We start from the raw sequence: 15,087 nt of genomic DNA on the forward strand, positions 1-15,087 counted from the left end.
CTGTGGGTCTTTCAGCTTGACTTCCCTAGGCCTGTCCCAGAGGGGGAACTGCCCTTATTCCTCCTTCCAGGGTCCCTCCTCTTTACTGAGTTCACAGCTTTATTTAAGTTGTCCCCACTCTCATCCCTTGAAGCTGAGATCTGGCATCATAATTAAGCTCCATCACACTCAGCTGGGATCACTAAGTATCAGTACATTGCTAGATCACCGGTGAGGCTGAGGGATAGCTGCTAGGTCACAGGCAAGGCTAAGCCCAGCTTTCCTTAAAGGGCCAGGCAAGCCTGTGACACAGCATCACAGAAATGCGTTACACATTAATTACCAGACCACTACCACGAATACTCTAGCCTTTTGCTATCTGTTTTTATAGTAGGTTATTGGTAAACCATGGTGACCTGGGAAAGAGGTATGAAATCAGCATGCTGATGGTTGTGTTCTGAACAATCACTCTCTCATGATTTGGACATTTTGGTTATATTCAAAAGATGAGACAGACTAGGAGGATTTTTTCCCTTTATAATTAAGAGAGATTTTCCTAAATAAAGGGTTATAGTCAAACAATTTTCAAATATCATGATGTTGGTAAAGTCTCTTGAGTAACTCTCTATCTAAACTGAAGTATTTAAATTATTTTTGGAGAGTATCAAAACTAGCATCCAATATAGCAACCTTTTCAAAATGTAAGAGAGGAAAAAGCAAGCTTAACTTCCTCCCTTTCATACGATTAGTGAGGGGGAAAAAAGGAATTTTATTTTTCATTGTTTATTTATGGGGGGGAGGGGGAGGCTGGACAGTCCCATGAAATTATAAAGTACTACATAAATGCTATTATACACACTATAATTTTGCAATAACTCTCTCAAAAGATTCTGGATCTGGATCACACTGTGAACCTGCCAGTCGCTACATTTCATTTTTAAATACCAGGAAATACAAAGAGCATCCTAAACCTTTTAACCTGAAAATGGTCCTAATTATTTTCAAATTTGGAAGATTCTAGCCAACAGCAGGTTTAAAAAAAAAAAAACAAAATGTAATGGAAATGTTCACTAACCTACAGTGGCACTACACGGTGCTGCTTAACAATGGTGTAACTGGATCAGAGTATTTCATTCTTTTCCCAACACGTACTTATAGTTCTTAATGAAGTGAAAATGTACTAATAACATCCAGATGTTCTGTTACGTACACCAATTCCTAACAAGCTGCTGAAAGATGCCTCTGTAATTTACCGTTTTTGGAACTCCATCTTACAACAAAATGTTTGTAACAGTTGCTACACAAAGCATATTGGATGACATATTTAAGCAGTGCTATACAATGGCCCGTGTAGTAATACTTGTTAATGCACACCTTTGGGTGCTCACAGTAACAAGACCAAAGGAAGACCAACATCTGTAACCTGAAGCATCCATAAATCAAACAGCATTGAACAATAACTTGTCTCTTACTGGGATTACACAGTGCTGATTTTTAAAGAGCAATAATGTTCTTTAAACCATATTAATGTTTTAAAATTATAAGTTTTAAATGTTAAAAGCTTTTCCACTTAGTGTTTTGTGAATGACACTGGCTGCCTATTATTCAGCAAGGGTAATTCAAGGTCTCATTAGTAAGCCTTAAATAATAAAGGGTGCTGTCCTATGATCCATATGCCACCTGCTCCAACCCAGCTGATGGCAACTTCCATGATGAGGCACAGGGCAGCAAGCAGTCCTCAGGTAGATACTAATTTCAAGAAAATGAGGCTTCCTCCATTCACGGCTACAACTCTGAAAGGTTCTCCCATAGTATACCCCAAAGTACGTCTCTGGATCCTTTCCAGACAAGGCTCAAAACATTTTGTTTCTTCAATTACATTTCATGGGAAGCTTTTGTATGCTTGAGATGAGATGTGTTATAGATTTCTGTTTTGTCTTTTGCTGGAGCACACACATTATTAACCCTAGCCGAGGCTGAAAAAAGCTTTTCTAAATTATTTAGAAATCAAAATTAATTTTAAATCAGCCCACTCCTACATGGTATCAGTACCTTTAAGTTAGGAATTATGGCTCTCAACTTTTCTAGAAAGTTGTTTTCTACAGAAAGCTAACTTAATAGAAACGGTGGTGTCTGGTCAATTAGGAAACAAAATAAATAACTAATTTATATCAATCTCTGCATACAAATTTCCTAACAAAAGACGGCCACATATGACACCCTAGAAAAAGGATCTGGATAGACAAATTACCCCAGCGGAATGGAATTTTATGGGAAAAAGAAGACCAGCAACCTCAATCTGTAGCAAAATTTCCTTAAGATACTGTTTCAGTGGTACTTCACACTAGTCAGGTTACGAGAGAGAGAGAGAGAGAGAGAGAGAGAGAGAGAGAGATTTAATGGGGTTAAATGTTGGAGAAACTGTTGTGAAGGAGGAGATTTCATGCACATATGGTGGACATGTCCAGTTATTAGAGAGTGGTCTTGGGATGCAATTCATAGCCAAACTGCTGGCCATCTATTCCAAATTATCTTTTTCTAATCCTCTTGGGGCTTCCCGGTAGAAATGGTCACACAAAAAGAAATAGAGAATTAATCTCTTATCTGCTAGTAGCTGCTAGACTACTGGAAAAAGAAAAAGTTCAGTCAGAGGAATGGTTAATAAAACTCTGGTAAGTTATTATGGAAAAGTTAAAATACCAATTATGTATCCACTAAAATAGAGGACAAATAGATATTTGTTGCCATTTACTCAATACTCAAAGAAAGTACATTTGCCTGCACCAAAACCCAGCAAATCTCTCCAATGTTTTTGAATATTAACATTTGATAGATATGGTTGGTTTGATAAATGTATAATCAGAAGTTTCACTCGATTAGTAAAATCACGGGAAACATCACATTCTCATAGCTTAAAGAGGCTCACTCTGTAAGTAGATAACACCTTAAGGAGAGAGATCTGATGATTATATTAGTGTAAAACATTTCTCTAAACAAAAGCTCACGGTTCTAATGATTATCTTTTTGTTCCTGAAAGATACATAGCAATGATTTGTAAACCTGTAAAAACTTTCTAAATAAATAAATCGATCAAAAAAATTGGGAGGCTACGTTGCCCATTTGCAATTTTCAGACTCCTCTCCTACATGCCCTCAGAGTGTCTGTTCAGTCATCCACATCTGATTCAAACTGAACCTCTCTGGGATACCCAAGACTGAAGCTCTGTGAAGAAGTTTTCCCCAGTTTGTTTTACAATCATAATTTCACCATGATCTGTAATTCAAGTGTTCTCGCTGCTCCTGAACAGCTCCCTTCACAGCAGGCTGGTTCTCTACTGAATAATGGGTTCCCCAAGAGATAATTTGCGTTGACACACACTGAAATGATGCAGTCACAGAGAAAACAAACTTACTTTCCAGTAACTGGGAGGAATGTACTGCCTCTGTAGGAGTCAAATGTCCTGCTAGGAGAGGCACAGAACCATTTAAGTAGTGAAGCAGCTGGGGGACATGAAAATGTTACTCCAGTCCTGCATTCTGGACACAAGGAGGCTACTATATAACTATCCGTCAGCTTCTCCAAGACAGTTCATTAAAATCTTTTACTGAGGGGAGGAATGCAGTATAAGTAAGGATCTAAAGAAGGGATACATTCAGAGAGCAGTCACCGGTAAGTAACCTTTTCTTCATGAAATTGCCTCTTCAGAACCCCAGAGTAGGGTACTAGATAGCAGTGACAGTCCTCTGGAGGTATACTGATTGCTACTAATGGATGCTCTACTGCGCAGAGCTTCCAATCTGGACTCCCCATTGGAACACTGATGGCCTATGGAAGTGAAACTTTAAATCCAAAAGCAGGTTTACAGACCACAACTACAGAGATATTAATAATATAAGTTGAGAAGGTGCCCACCCTGTAGTGGAATGGGCCCCAACTCCTCTGCTATTGGAAGGCCATGCAAGTCACAGTAAGTCTGAACATGTAACCGAGTCCATTTAGACAACCTCTGGACTGAAAAGGCTTGGCCTTCCCAAAATTCACATACAAATCTGTGGATTTTCTAGATTTATTTCTATCAAGGCAATAATTACACTCTTATGCCCAAAATAGGGGTAAAAATGATTTGGTAAATCTGGCTTGCAGGAAGAGAAAAATTTAACTGGCAAAGAAACTGATGAGTTAGATAAAAATCTGAAGTTACTATAATCCAAAAAAAAATCTTTCAACGCTATAATATCTTTCTGAAAAAGAGCACAATACAGTTTGCAGTCATGAGCCCCTTCTGGATAACATTATAGCTACTAGGAAGACAACCTTCAGCAACAGTTGAGTTTGAAAAGACTAAACTAAGAGCGAATCCTCAGTGAGGATTTTCTTTTTTTAATTGTGTACTACAGGGAGCAGTTTTCCATGCATTCCCCTCCACCAAATGACCTGCAAAAGAACTTGTTGGCTGGAGCAGTTTTACATTGTTAAAAGTAAACAAAATGAACATTTTCTTAAGTATCCATATTTGTACTTAAGATGTGTCAAAACCATCAGCATCTTAACATACTATCTGAGGAATATTTTGGCTTAAAAAAATCTAGCTCAGCATTTCTCAAATAGGAAGTCCCGACCCACAAGGGGGTCACAAGGCTATTGTATGGGGGTACTGCCACCCTTACAGCTGCACTGCCTTCAGAGCTGGGTGGCCAGAGAGAAGCAGCTGCTGGCTGGGTGCCCAGCTATAAAGGCAGCGCCACCAACAGCACAAAAGTAAGGATAGTATGGTATGGTATGGAGGAAGGGGGTTGCCACCACCTGAAATATTTTCAAGGTGGGGGAGGGCCTCAGCAAAAAAAGTTTGAAAACCTGTGATCTATAAGGAAAAGTATTTTGCATATGTATTACTCACAGAGCCAAGAGTATGAACACAAAAAATGTAAGTTTACACTGCAATTAGACACTCGCAGCTGGCCCGTGCCAGCTGACTCAAGCTCATGGGGCTAAGCTGTTTAACTGGAGTGTAGACATTTGAGCTCAGCCTGGAACGTGAGCTCCAGGACCCTGTGAGGTGGGAGGTTCCCAGAGCTCAAAGATTCTACACCGCTATAAAACAGCCCTGCGAGCCCAAGTCAGCTGACATGGCCCAGCCACAGATTTTTAATTGCAGAGTAGACATACCTAAAGAGAAACTAAACTATAATGTTTCTCACATAGGCTTGCCAACCTTCTAATCACATAAAACCGAACACCCTTACTGCGCCCCTTCCCCGAGGTCCTGCCTCTGACCCATCCCTTCTGTGAGGCCCGCAACACACTCACTCCATTCCCCATCCCTCCATTGCTCACTCTCCCCCATCTTCACCAGGCTGGAGCAGGGGTTGGGGTGTGGGAAGGGGTGCGGGTTCCAGGGTGTAGCCAGAAATGAGGGGTTCATGGTGCAGGAGGGGGCTCCAGGACAGTGGTTAGGGTGCGGGAAGGGGTGAGTGCTCCAGCTGGGGGTGCGGGATCTGGGGTGGGGCCAGAAATGAGGGATTCAGGGGGTGGGAGAAGTTTCTGGGCTGGGGCGGGTGTTGGGGTGCGGGGGAGGGTCTCCCAGTGCAGGCTCTGGGGTGGGGCTGGGGATGAGAGGTTTGGAGTTCAGAAGGGGGCTCTGGGCTTGGTGGTGAGATCAAGGGGTTCAGAGTGTGGGAGGGGGCTCCAGGCTGAGGCAAGGGAGTGGAGAGTGGGAGGGAGTACGGGCTCTGGGGTAGGGCCAGAAATGAGGGGTTCAGGGTGCAGGAGGGGGCTCTGGGCTGAGGCAGGGGGTTGCTGTGTAGCAGGGCGGAAAGGGCTCTGGCTGGGGGTGCGGGCTCTGGGCTGGGGCCAGGAATAAGAGGTTTGTGATGCAGTAGGAGGCTCCAGGCTGGGGCCAAGGGGTTCAGAGTCTGGGAGGGGGCTCAGAGCTAGAGCACAGGAGGGGATGCTGGCTCCAGGAGGGAGTTTGGGTGTGGAAGCTCAGGGCTAGGGCTAGGGCAGGGGGTTGTGGTGCAGGAGGGGGTGCGGGCACCAGAAGGGAGTTCGGATGTGGGAGGGGGCTTACGGCTAGGGTGTGGGAGGGAGTATGGGGTGCAGGCTGTGGGTGGCACTTACCTCAGGCAGCTCCCGGGAAGCGGCCAGCATGTCTCTCTGGATTCTAGGCAGAGGCACGGCCAGGTGTCTCTGCGCACTGCCCCCACCCGCAGGCGCCATCCCCGTAACTCCCATTGGCCACACATCCCGGCTGCTTCCCGGTAGGGAGCCTGCCAGCCTCACGCCAACCATACTTTTAACGGCTCAATCGGTAATTCTGACCAGAGCTGCCATGGTCCCTTTTTGACCAGGTGTTCCGGTTGAAAACCAGACACCTGGCACCCCTATTCCCACAGAGCTAAGTGTTTTTTTGGAAGTATGCAAAGACTCCACCAACCCACTGCATCTTTTTTCTTATATTGCTGTTGGTGCAATTGTGGCTTTCAACAACTACTACTATACCCAACAGGTATATTCACAGAAAATGTGGAAACGCTGACACTAGAGTCCAACTGTTAAAAAGGGTTACGTCAACTTTGGTTGTAGAATGTTTTCACTTAGAATGACAGAATACATGGCATTGCACTCCACCCAATATTTGACATTGGACTGCCTTCCAACAAGAAGATATAGGATTTATGAATGTCTCCATGTGTCTCAGCCCTACCACCTCTTAGTATTTCCTCTAATCAGTTCCGAACAAAAAGTGTACCAGTTTCAGGAAGCCTCTGACAATGCCTCTTTGCTTTGCAGACCGACACTCTAAATCATACCATTAATTCATTAAACAGTGACAATGTGTACTGCAGACAGAATTCTATTTAATGAGCACAACATTTCAGAAACAGTTGTATCTTTATCAGGGCAGCAAACAGATTTGTCAGCTTTCCAACCAGAAGAGTAATTAGCAATGTAAACGCTAAGGCTGGTCTCCACTACAGGGAGATCGACGCTGCAGCAGGGATCGATTTAGTGGGTCTAGTGAACACCTGCTAAATCAATGGCAGAGCGCTCTCTGGTCGACCCTAGTACTCCAGCTCTCAGAGAAGAGTAAGGGAAGTTGATCGGAGAGCATCTCCTGTCAATTCAGAACAGTGAAGACACCAGGATAAGTCAACCTAAGCTACGTGGACCCCAGCTTCATGAATAACGTAGTGTAATTTAGGTCGACTTACCCCAGTAGTGAAGACAAGTCCTGAGTCTGCAACAACAAAGTGAAGTGCATACAGTGACAGATAATCTAAGAAGAGTTAGAAACACGGATCCCACTGAAGTTCTTTCAGAATTGACGACATTCAATTTGGGCAATACGTATTTTAGGCACAAGCTACCAAGTGATCACACACATGAAAAGTTAATGTTGACCAAAACTGCCTTTTTAAAATTTATACTGGAAAAATGAAGTTTAAAATTAAGAGAGACTGGTGTGGGGAACACATTATTTCGAATTAAAGAAAGCAAGTACCATTCCAGAAAAATGAGGTTAGAAGATAAAGAACCTATAATTTGTATTATCCTAGTGCCTAGGAGTCCCAGTCCTGGGCCAGGACCCCACTGTGCTAGGACTGTACAAACACAGAACAAAAAGACTGTCCCTAGTTAAGGATATTTCAGGGCACATCTCCCAGATTGAACAGGTAATCAATGTATGTTTTTTACATGGTAGAAACTGTGAAAATGCAGCACCACATAAACATGGTACAAAATCTGTTTGATTTCTGGAGATCTATAGAAACAGTCTGCTCAATCATTTCTCTATTATTCAAACTTCAAGTCAGCTGAAGTTTGGAAATAGAGCTTATCGCCATTACCTTTTAGATTAAAAAGAGCAACATAATTTTAATTGAAAAACCCAGAACCCTGCGTAAGTGCAGGAGGCAAAAACCCATTCTCTCACACTTTGTTGTGTCCTTATGCTGCCAGCAAGCACAAGTACAATTCTGTCACTCAGAAGTTTCAGGTTTTAGTAACAGCAGTCTTCACGTGAAGGGAAGTGATCCTGAGTCTCACCCCTGCCCCACCATAACTATTAGTGCAGCTGTTCCCAGCAGAAATAGGTGTACATAGCACCTTTTCAGAGTGTAATAGCTGTGCTTTCTGTGTACTCCCAGAGGTAGTGTGCAGGGTCTGAAATGAAACTACAAAGTAAAATGAAATAGGGCAGAATAGATAGACTGAGGAGGGCTGCATGCCTACAGTTTATCTAGGGCAGTAAAATACTTCAGATCAGATCCAGAGGGCAATATATCACTATTTATATGAGACACGATGGTCTTGCAATTGGCTAACGCTCAAATAAAGTAATTCTTTTTTGAACAGTAAGTTTGGGAATTATGATGAACACATTCCCTTCACAGAACACAAGTTTCAAACACAGATCCTGTAAAAAGTACTTACAGAAGGGGAATTTCAACAATGAGCTGAATGAGGCAACACAGCAACTCTTCTATAAGGTCTTCACATTCCACTCCTGAAACAGAATAAAAGGAAACACTGTTTGTCTCTGGAATTTCAAACTAAGAAAAGAAACCACAGATTCAACTCACACTGAAACTTCTTAAAAGTTAGGTATCAAATTACTGGCATGGAAGCAACCAGGCAAATAAAATGATATAATGTTAATGATATAATGTCAATATCAGTGTTAAGCTCAAAGCATGTTGGTGCCTTGTCTACATACTAATCATACTGGTGTAGTCAAACATGTACAACTCCCAATCTCCCCTATTCTGGTCACAGTTATATCTGAATAAAGGTCCCTTTTACCAATACGGTTATTTCTGTAGGGAAGGTTAATGAGCTATCATGGTATAAGGCACTTTTATATTTATACTGACAATTGCATCTACAACAGGAGTTGTACTGGTACAAGTATTTCAGTAGAAAGATCACATCTCTAACTGATAGCAATGGTACAAAAACTGTGGGCAAACAAGGCCACAGTTGTCATAAACAGATAGCTAAGGGTTAATGTCTCTTTCACCTGAAGCACCTGACCAGAGGACCAATCAGGAAACCGGATTTTTTCAACTTTGGGTGGAGGGAATTTTGTGTCTGAGGTCTTTGTTTTCTGTCTGCCTGCTTTCTCTGAGCTTTGGAGAAGTAGTTTCTGCTTTCTAATCTTCTGTTTCTAAGTGTAAGGACAAAGAGATCAGATAGTAAGTTATATGGTTTCTTTTCTTTGGTATTTGCATGAATATAAGTGCTGGAGTGCTTTGATTTGTATTCTTTTTGAATAAGGCTGTTTATTCATATTTCTTTTAAGCAATTAACCCTGTATTTTGTCACCTTAATACAGAGAGACCATTTGTATGTATTTTTCTTTCTTTTCAAAACCTGTTAAAGTTTTCTTTACTGGGAAATTTCAGGGAAATTGAGTCTGTATTCACCAGGGAATTGGTGGGAGGAAGAAATCAGGGGGAGATCTGTGTGTGTTGGATTTGCTAGCCTGATTTTGCATTCCCTCTGGGTGAAGAGGAAAGTGCTTTTGTTTCCAGGACTGGGAACAGAGAGGGGGAGTCACTCTGTTTGGATTCACAGAGCTTGTGTCTGTGTATCTCTCCAGGAGCACCTGGAGGGGGGAAGGGAAAAAGGATTATTTCCCTTTGTTGTGAGACTCAAGGGATTTGGGTCTTGGGGTCCCCAGGGAAGGTTTTTCAGGGGGACTAGAGTGCCCCAAAACACTCTAATTTTTTGGGTGGTGGCAGCAAGTACCAGGTCCAAGCTGGTAACTAAGCTTGGAGGTTTTCCTGCTAACCCCCATATTTTGGACGCTAAGGTCCAAATCTGGGACTAAAGTTATGACAACAGTGGAAACTAATTAAGTGTATTATTGTAGCTCTTACAAGTTTCAGTCATGGACCAGGATGCCATTATGCTAGGCCCTGAATAAAGAATTAAAAGAGACAGTCCCCAACCCAAAGAACACTAAAAGCCTGAGCTAATTAAAAATTATGTCCAGTCAATCTGATTCCTGAGTGCTTAAACTTCCACTTCTTACTAACTGTTTGATTTCACTCAGTTTGGGTGATTAAGATTAGTGGTGAGTTTCACTTTTTCTAGTCATTTCTCCCCTTTGAATCTCAATGGCCCTTCAGAGAATGTTGCAAGACCCACCACCTCTTACGGGCTTTTGGTGTTGAGGATTCTGATGAAGGTTGTTTTTTGTGGATATTAATTCAAGTTTGATTTAATCGCTGGTTAATATATTTTCTAGTTTAAAGGTAAAGAGTATCTGCTCAGTGAACTTTTTTAGGCAACTATATTTTAATTTTACAGGCGAGTCTCATCTTACAGGGGGGTTCTGTTCCGCGGTTAGCACGTGAAGCGAAAACTGCATATAGTCAAAATTATATTGAGTTGAATGGCGGGCGGAATCGCCCACACTACAGGTACAGTATTAAAATTGTTATTTTTCTCTTTTTTTGTTGTATTTTTTTTGTTTTTGCCGACCGCGTAAAGCTGAAATTGCGCATATTAAATGCGCGTAAGATGCGACAGACCTGTATGGTAAAGGCACATTGGCCTTAGGATATCTGTTTTCTGGGAATTATAAATCAAGGCTATTTTGCTTTCATGTTTTTATGCACTAGCACAATACAGCATTAGGATTGCACACAACACAGGGAATCCTGATTTATAAGCCTTTTGACGTAAGTTCTGTAAATGTGTATTTATCAATATTGAGGGAGGGGTGGCAAATTTGACATCAGTGACCCCATACGGCAAGCCAGTATTGCCATGCTAAGTTTGTACAGTAATTTACTGTAACAAACCAAACACTTGGATCTTGGCAGCAACCCAACAAATACTGTATCTCTTTGATGGGGCGTTCACCCCATACTAGCCCTGGAAGAGTTAATATAGGCAAGAGAGGTCAATTAGCCAGAGGCTGCATCTGGAGGGGAGCTATGATGCAAATGAGGCTTAATTAGGAATGCCCTTCTACTATATACATCGGCCAAACTGGACAGTCACTACGGAAAAGGATAAAGGGACACAAATCAGATATTAGGAATGGCAATATACAAAAACCTGTAGGAGAACACTTCAACCTCCCTGGCCACACTATAGCAGACCTTAAGGTGGCCATCCTGGAGCAAAAAACCTTCAGGACCAGACTTCAAAGAGAAACTGCTGAGCTTCAGTTCATCTGCAAATTTGACACCATCAGCTCAGGATTAAACAAAGACTGTGAATGGCTTGCCAATTACAGAACCAGTTTCTCCTCCCTTGGTTTTCACACCTCAACTGCTAGAACAGGGCCTCATCCTCCCTGATTGAACTACCTCATTATCTCTAGCTTGCTTGCATATATATACCTGCCCCTGGAAATTTCCACTACATGCATCTGAGGAAGTGGGTATTCACCCACGAAAGCTCATGCTCCAAAACATCTGTTAGTCTATAAGGTGCCACAGGACTCTTTGCTGCTTTAATTAGGAATGAAGCTCACCTGGGCAGAAACAGTCACACTCCCTGACACAAGGGGAGAGAGTAGTAGCCTGTAATAGGCAGTGTAGGAAGCAGTCCAGGGAAGGAGCAGTAAGGGCAGGGAGAACAGAAACCCAAGCTTCTGGGTGGAGGGTTCCTGTATTGGAATCGGTGTAGAGGGTGGGCCCAGGTTCCTCTACAAGCTATTGGGATAGTGGCATGCTAGGAGCACTTTTAAAGGAGGCACTTTTAATCCACAGTTTCCTGCTAGATGAGACAGCTGGGGAAGAGTCAACACAATTTAGTTGGTTTAATCACTGACCACATTTCTTAAGAACTTTACTTGTTTAGCTAATTTAACAGTAGAGATGCAGAACAGGCCCACAATCCCCATAGGAACAAGTCAGTTTGCATCTTTTTAATAAATTCTAGACAGGAGCACAGAAGGAACACTTCTCTATTCATACTATACATCATTCCAAATCATGGCCTTCCCTCCAAAAAGAATTCAGTCTACATTTTACATTAGTAGACTTAAGCAATTCAACCTACAGTCTTATTATCACTTAATACTTTAAGGAAAACTGTATTTATTTAGTGCAAAGTTCAGCACATTTCAAGAATAAGGCCTCTGAAAGAGCCCGTCAAGAATTATCCTCTTCCAAAGAAATCCAACAGGGTTTTATTTGCTAGAACAAGAGTTCTTCACTGTTTAACTCATAAATGCATCAGAGACAAGACATAAAATACCCACTTCACACTTGGTGCTTCAAAAAATTTCTCTCAAAAGAATTCCAGGTATTTCTAATTAATAAGAACACCAATGTTTTACATTCATACAGCATAATTTTAAAAAAGTTCTCTTATGGAGCAAAACTCGATTACAAACCATCAGAGATTAAAGTGTCACAGCTCTAAGCAAGTTTCAGATGTATTCCGGAGTCAGCAGGTGCATCTGTGTTTAATTTAACATTTCATATTACAGAAAGATACTTAGGAACATAATTTACTCGCATTTTTCTATTTTTAATGCTTCATAGCAGGCAAATCTTGTCCTTCAGCATATCAGATAATGAGCAGCAGAGCGTTAAAATAATGACCCAAACCTTGGTATACTTCATATGTTCAATTAAACATGTCTTACAATAAGCACAACTTAATCAAATTATAGTAGTGCTATTCTGTTTAACCTGAGTTTGCTCCTAATTTCAGGACTCAATTTTAAGAAGCATACTATAGGGACTACTAACAATAAAGCAAAATTATTTCTTTCCACAATTGGTTTATTAAAAACACATTAAAATTGTCACCTAGTGAACTGCACATTCTAAAGGAAATCAGTTTTTTATCAGGGAAACATGGTTTCCTTTATATGGAATCCCCCATGAGTAACACAATGTAGCTACTGTTAGCAACAAACAAGAATTAGTAAATGAGCATACTTAACCTTGGATTTAAAACCACAGCCAAAAATGAACCCTAGGTAATGTAATCTAAGAAGTTTCAGTTTGGAATTATCTAACTTTATGAATCTTGGAAATGCTAACACTGCAAAACTGCTAAACTGACCAAAACTTAGAAAAGTATTCTAAAAATTCCTCTCACCAATTGGAAATAAAAATAAGATCAAGTGCACGTCAGAAGAATCTTTCCATCATGTCGTAAACACATTTTGTTAGGTAGAGTTCAATGTGATACAAAACATGAAGATTTCATTTTTTCTACTCCACTGAACTTAAAGGATACACATCTGCCTCTAGCATGTTCATGAATTATGTAAGACGTTACTCCTTTTTAGTTAATAACGGTAACCAATGGCACTCAGCTAAAACAATTTATGTATCCTTTTCCAGACTGGGACATATGGATTCTTGTCTTGCCGAGACAATGAAATGGATGCATGCCAAATCTATAATGTGAGAGAGAGCTATAAAAATGGAACACTGTGTATTTTCATAAACAATGTTTTTTCAATAGCAGGATAGACACAATATACGCCCTACTCATTCATATTAACAGATTAGATGCTTGATTAAAAGGAGAGATATACCCTCTCAAATCAAACAAGGGATGGGTGAATCCAGATAAGATTAGAACCAATTTGCATGGATGGAAATCAGAGATACATCTTCTAGTCTAAGTAACAGTGCTAAAGTAATAAGCAATAACACAAAGACAAAAAAATTCAGACTTAACGCTGAAACACCATTTAACCAACTGGCTATATAATGTCTTCAAAATATGAGTTATTTTATTATAATACTTAGCACTTAATATTTTCAATGCCACCCATGATGCAGATGGCAAAAACAGACACTGGAGAGGCTAACTGACTTGCCCAAAGCCAATTAGGCATTTTTCTTAGTGTGCTGTATTGTTACTAATACTGGTGCAGCTCCAACAGTGGCAGCCACAGAAAGAGCACTAGGTCAGTGAATCTCAACCAGGAGTACGTGTATCCCTGGGGGTACGCAAAGGTCTTCCAGGGGATACATCAACTCATCTAGATATTTGCCTAGTTTTACAGTAGGCTAAATCAGGGGTCGGCAACCTTTCAGAAGTGCTGTGCCGAGTCTTCATTTATGTACTCTAATTTAAGGTTTCGCGTGCCAGTAACGCATTTTAACCTTTGTAAAAGGTCTCCTTCTATAAGTCTAGAATTTATAACTAAACTATTGTTGTATGTAAAGTAAATAAGATTTCATAAAGTTTAAGAAGCTTCATTTAAAATTAAATTAAAATGCAGAGTCCCCTGGACTGGTGGCCAGGACCCGGGCAGTGTGAGTGCCACTGAAAATCAGCTCAAGTGCCACCTTCGGCGCTCGTGCCATAGGTTGCCTACACCTGGGCTACATAAAAAGCACTAGCGAAGTCAGTACAAACAAATTTCATTCAATGACTTGTTTATATTGCTCTATATACCATACACCAAAATGTAAGTACAATATTTATATTCCAATTGATTTATTTTATAGTTATATGGTAAAAATGAGAAAGGATGCAATTTTTCAGTAATTCTGTGCTGTGACACTTTTGTATTTTTAGGTCTGATTTTGCAAGCAAGTAGTTTTTTAGTGAGGTGAAACTTGGGGTATGCTAGACAAAATCAGACTCCTGTAAGGGGTATAGTGGTCTGGAAAGGTTGAGAGCTTACATAGACAAAGCACTGACAACCAACCATCAGGATTTTAACCACTGTGTTTTCTACACTTGCTCTGGGCTGCTGCAGCAGCTGGTTGATGATATGCATTAGTGCTCCTACTGTTGTTACCATGACTGGTAGCAATGGTGGAAAATTTTGTGAAGACAAATCGAGTGCAGACCCAGTTAATGACAGAGCCCAGATTACAACTCAATTGTACCTGGTCCCTACATAGTCACTTACTCACATCATGTCTACAGTACCTGCAAGGTTGCAATTAACAGCGGACAAGTCAAGAAAAGCATTAGCCTACACTTGTTATACTACATACAAAGACATGGCCCAAATCAATTTTATTTATTAATACTTAGCACTGTCCTCCTGGCCCCAAAAAACCTATCAGCTCCACTAAATGATGGCTGCAATTTTGAAAATATGTTGTTTGACTCATTCAACCAATCCAAGAAGTTTCCTTGCTACAGCTCACACATGCATGC

General features: G+C 41.0%; 1 protein-coding gene across 2 annotated transcripts in view; it reads right to left on the minus strand.

The window, feature by feature from the left end:
• The window catches only part of DYM (dymeclin), a 355,894-nt gene that overhangs the window by 276,927 nt on the left and 63,880 nt on the right, over positions 1–15,087 (minus strand). For both annotated transcript variants that reach the window (XM_050944679.1, XM_050944680.1), the window contains exon 6: positions 8,413–8,485. In XM_050944679.1, the coding sequence (XP_050800636.1) occupies positions 8,413–8,485 (73 nt within the window). The remainder of the gene's footprint in view (positions 1–8,412; positions 8,486–15,087) is intronic.

The sequence above is a fragment of the Gopherus flavomarginatus genome, chromosome 3 (genome assembly GCF_025201925.1).
Source record: "Gopherus flavomarginatus isolate rGopFla2 chromosome 3, rGopFla2.mat.asm, whole genome shotgun sequence".
In the NCBI taxonomy this organism is placed as follows: domain Eukaryota; kingdom Metazoa; phylum Chordata; order Testudines; family Testudinidae; genus Gopherus; species Gopherus flavomarginatus.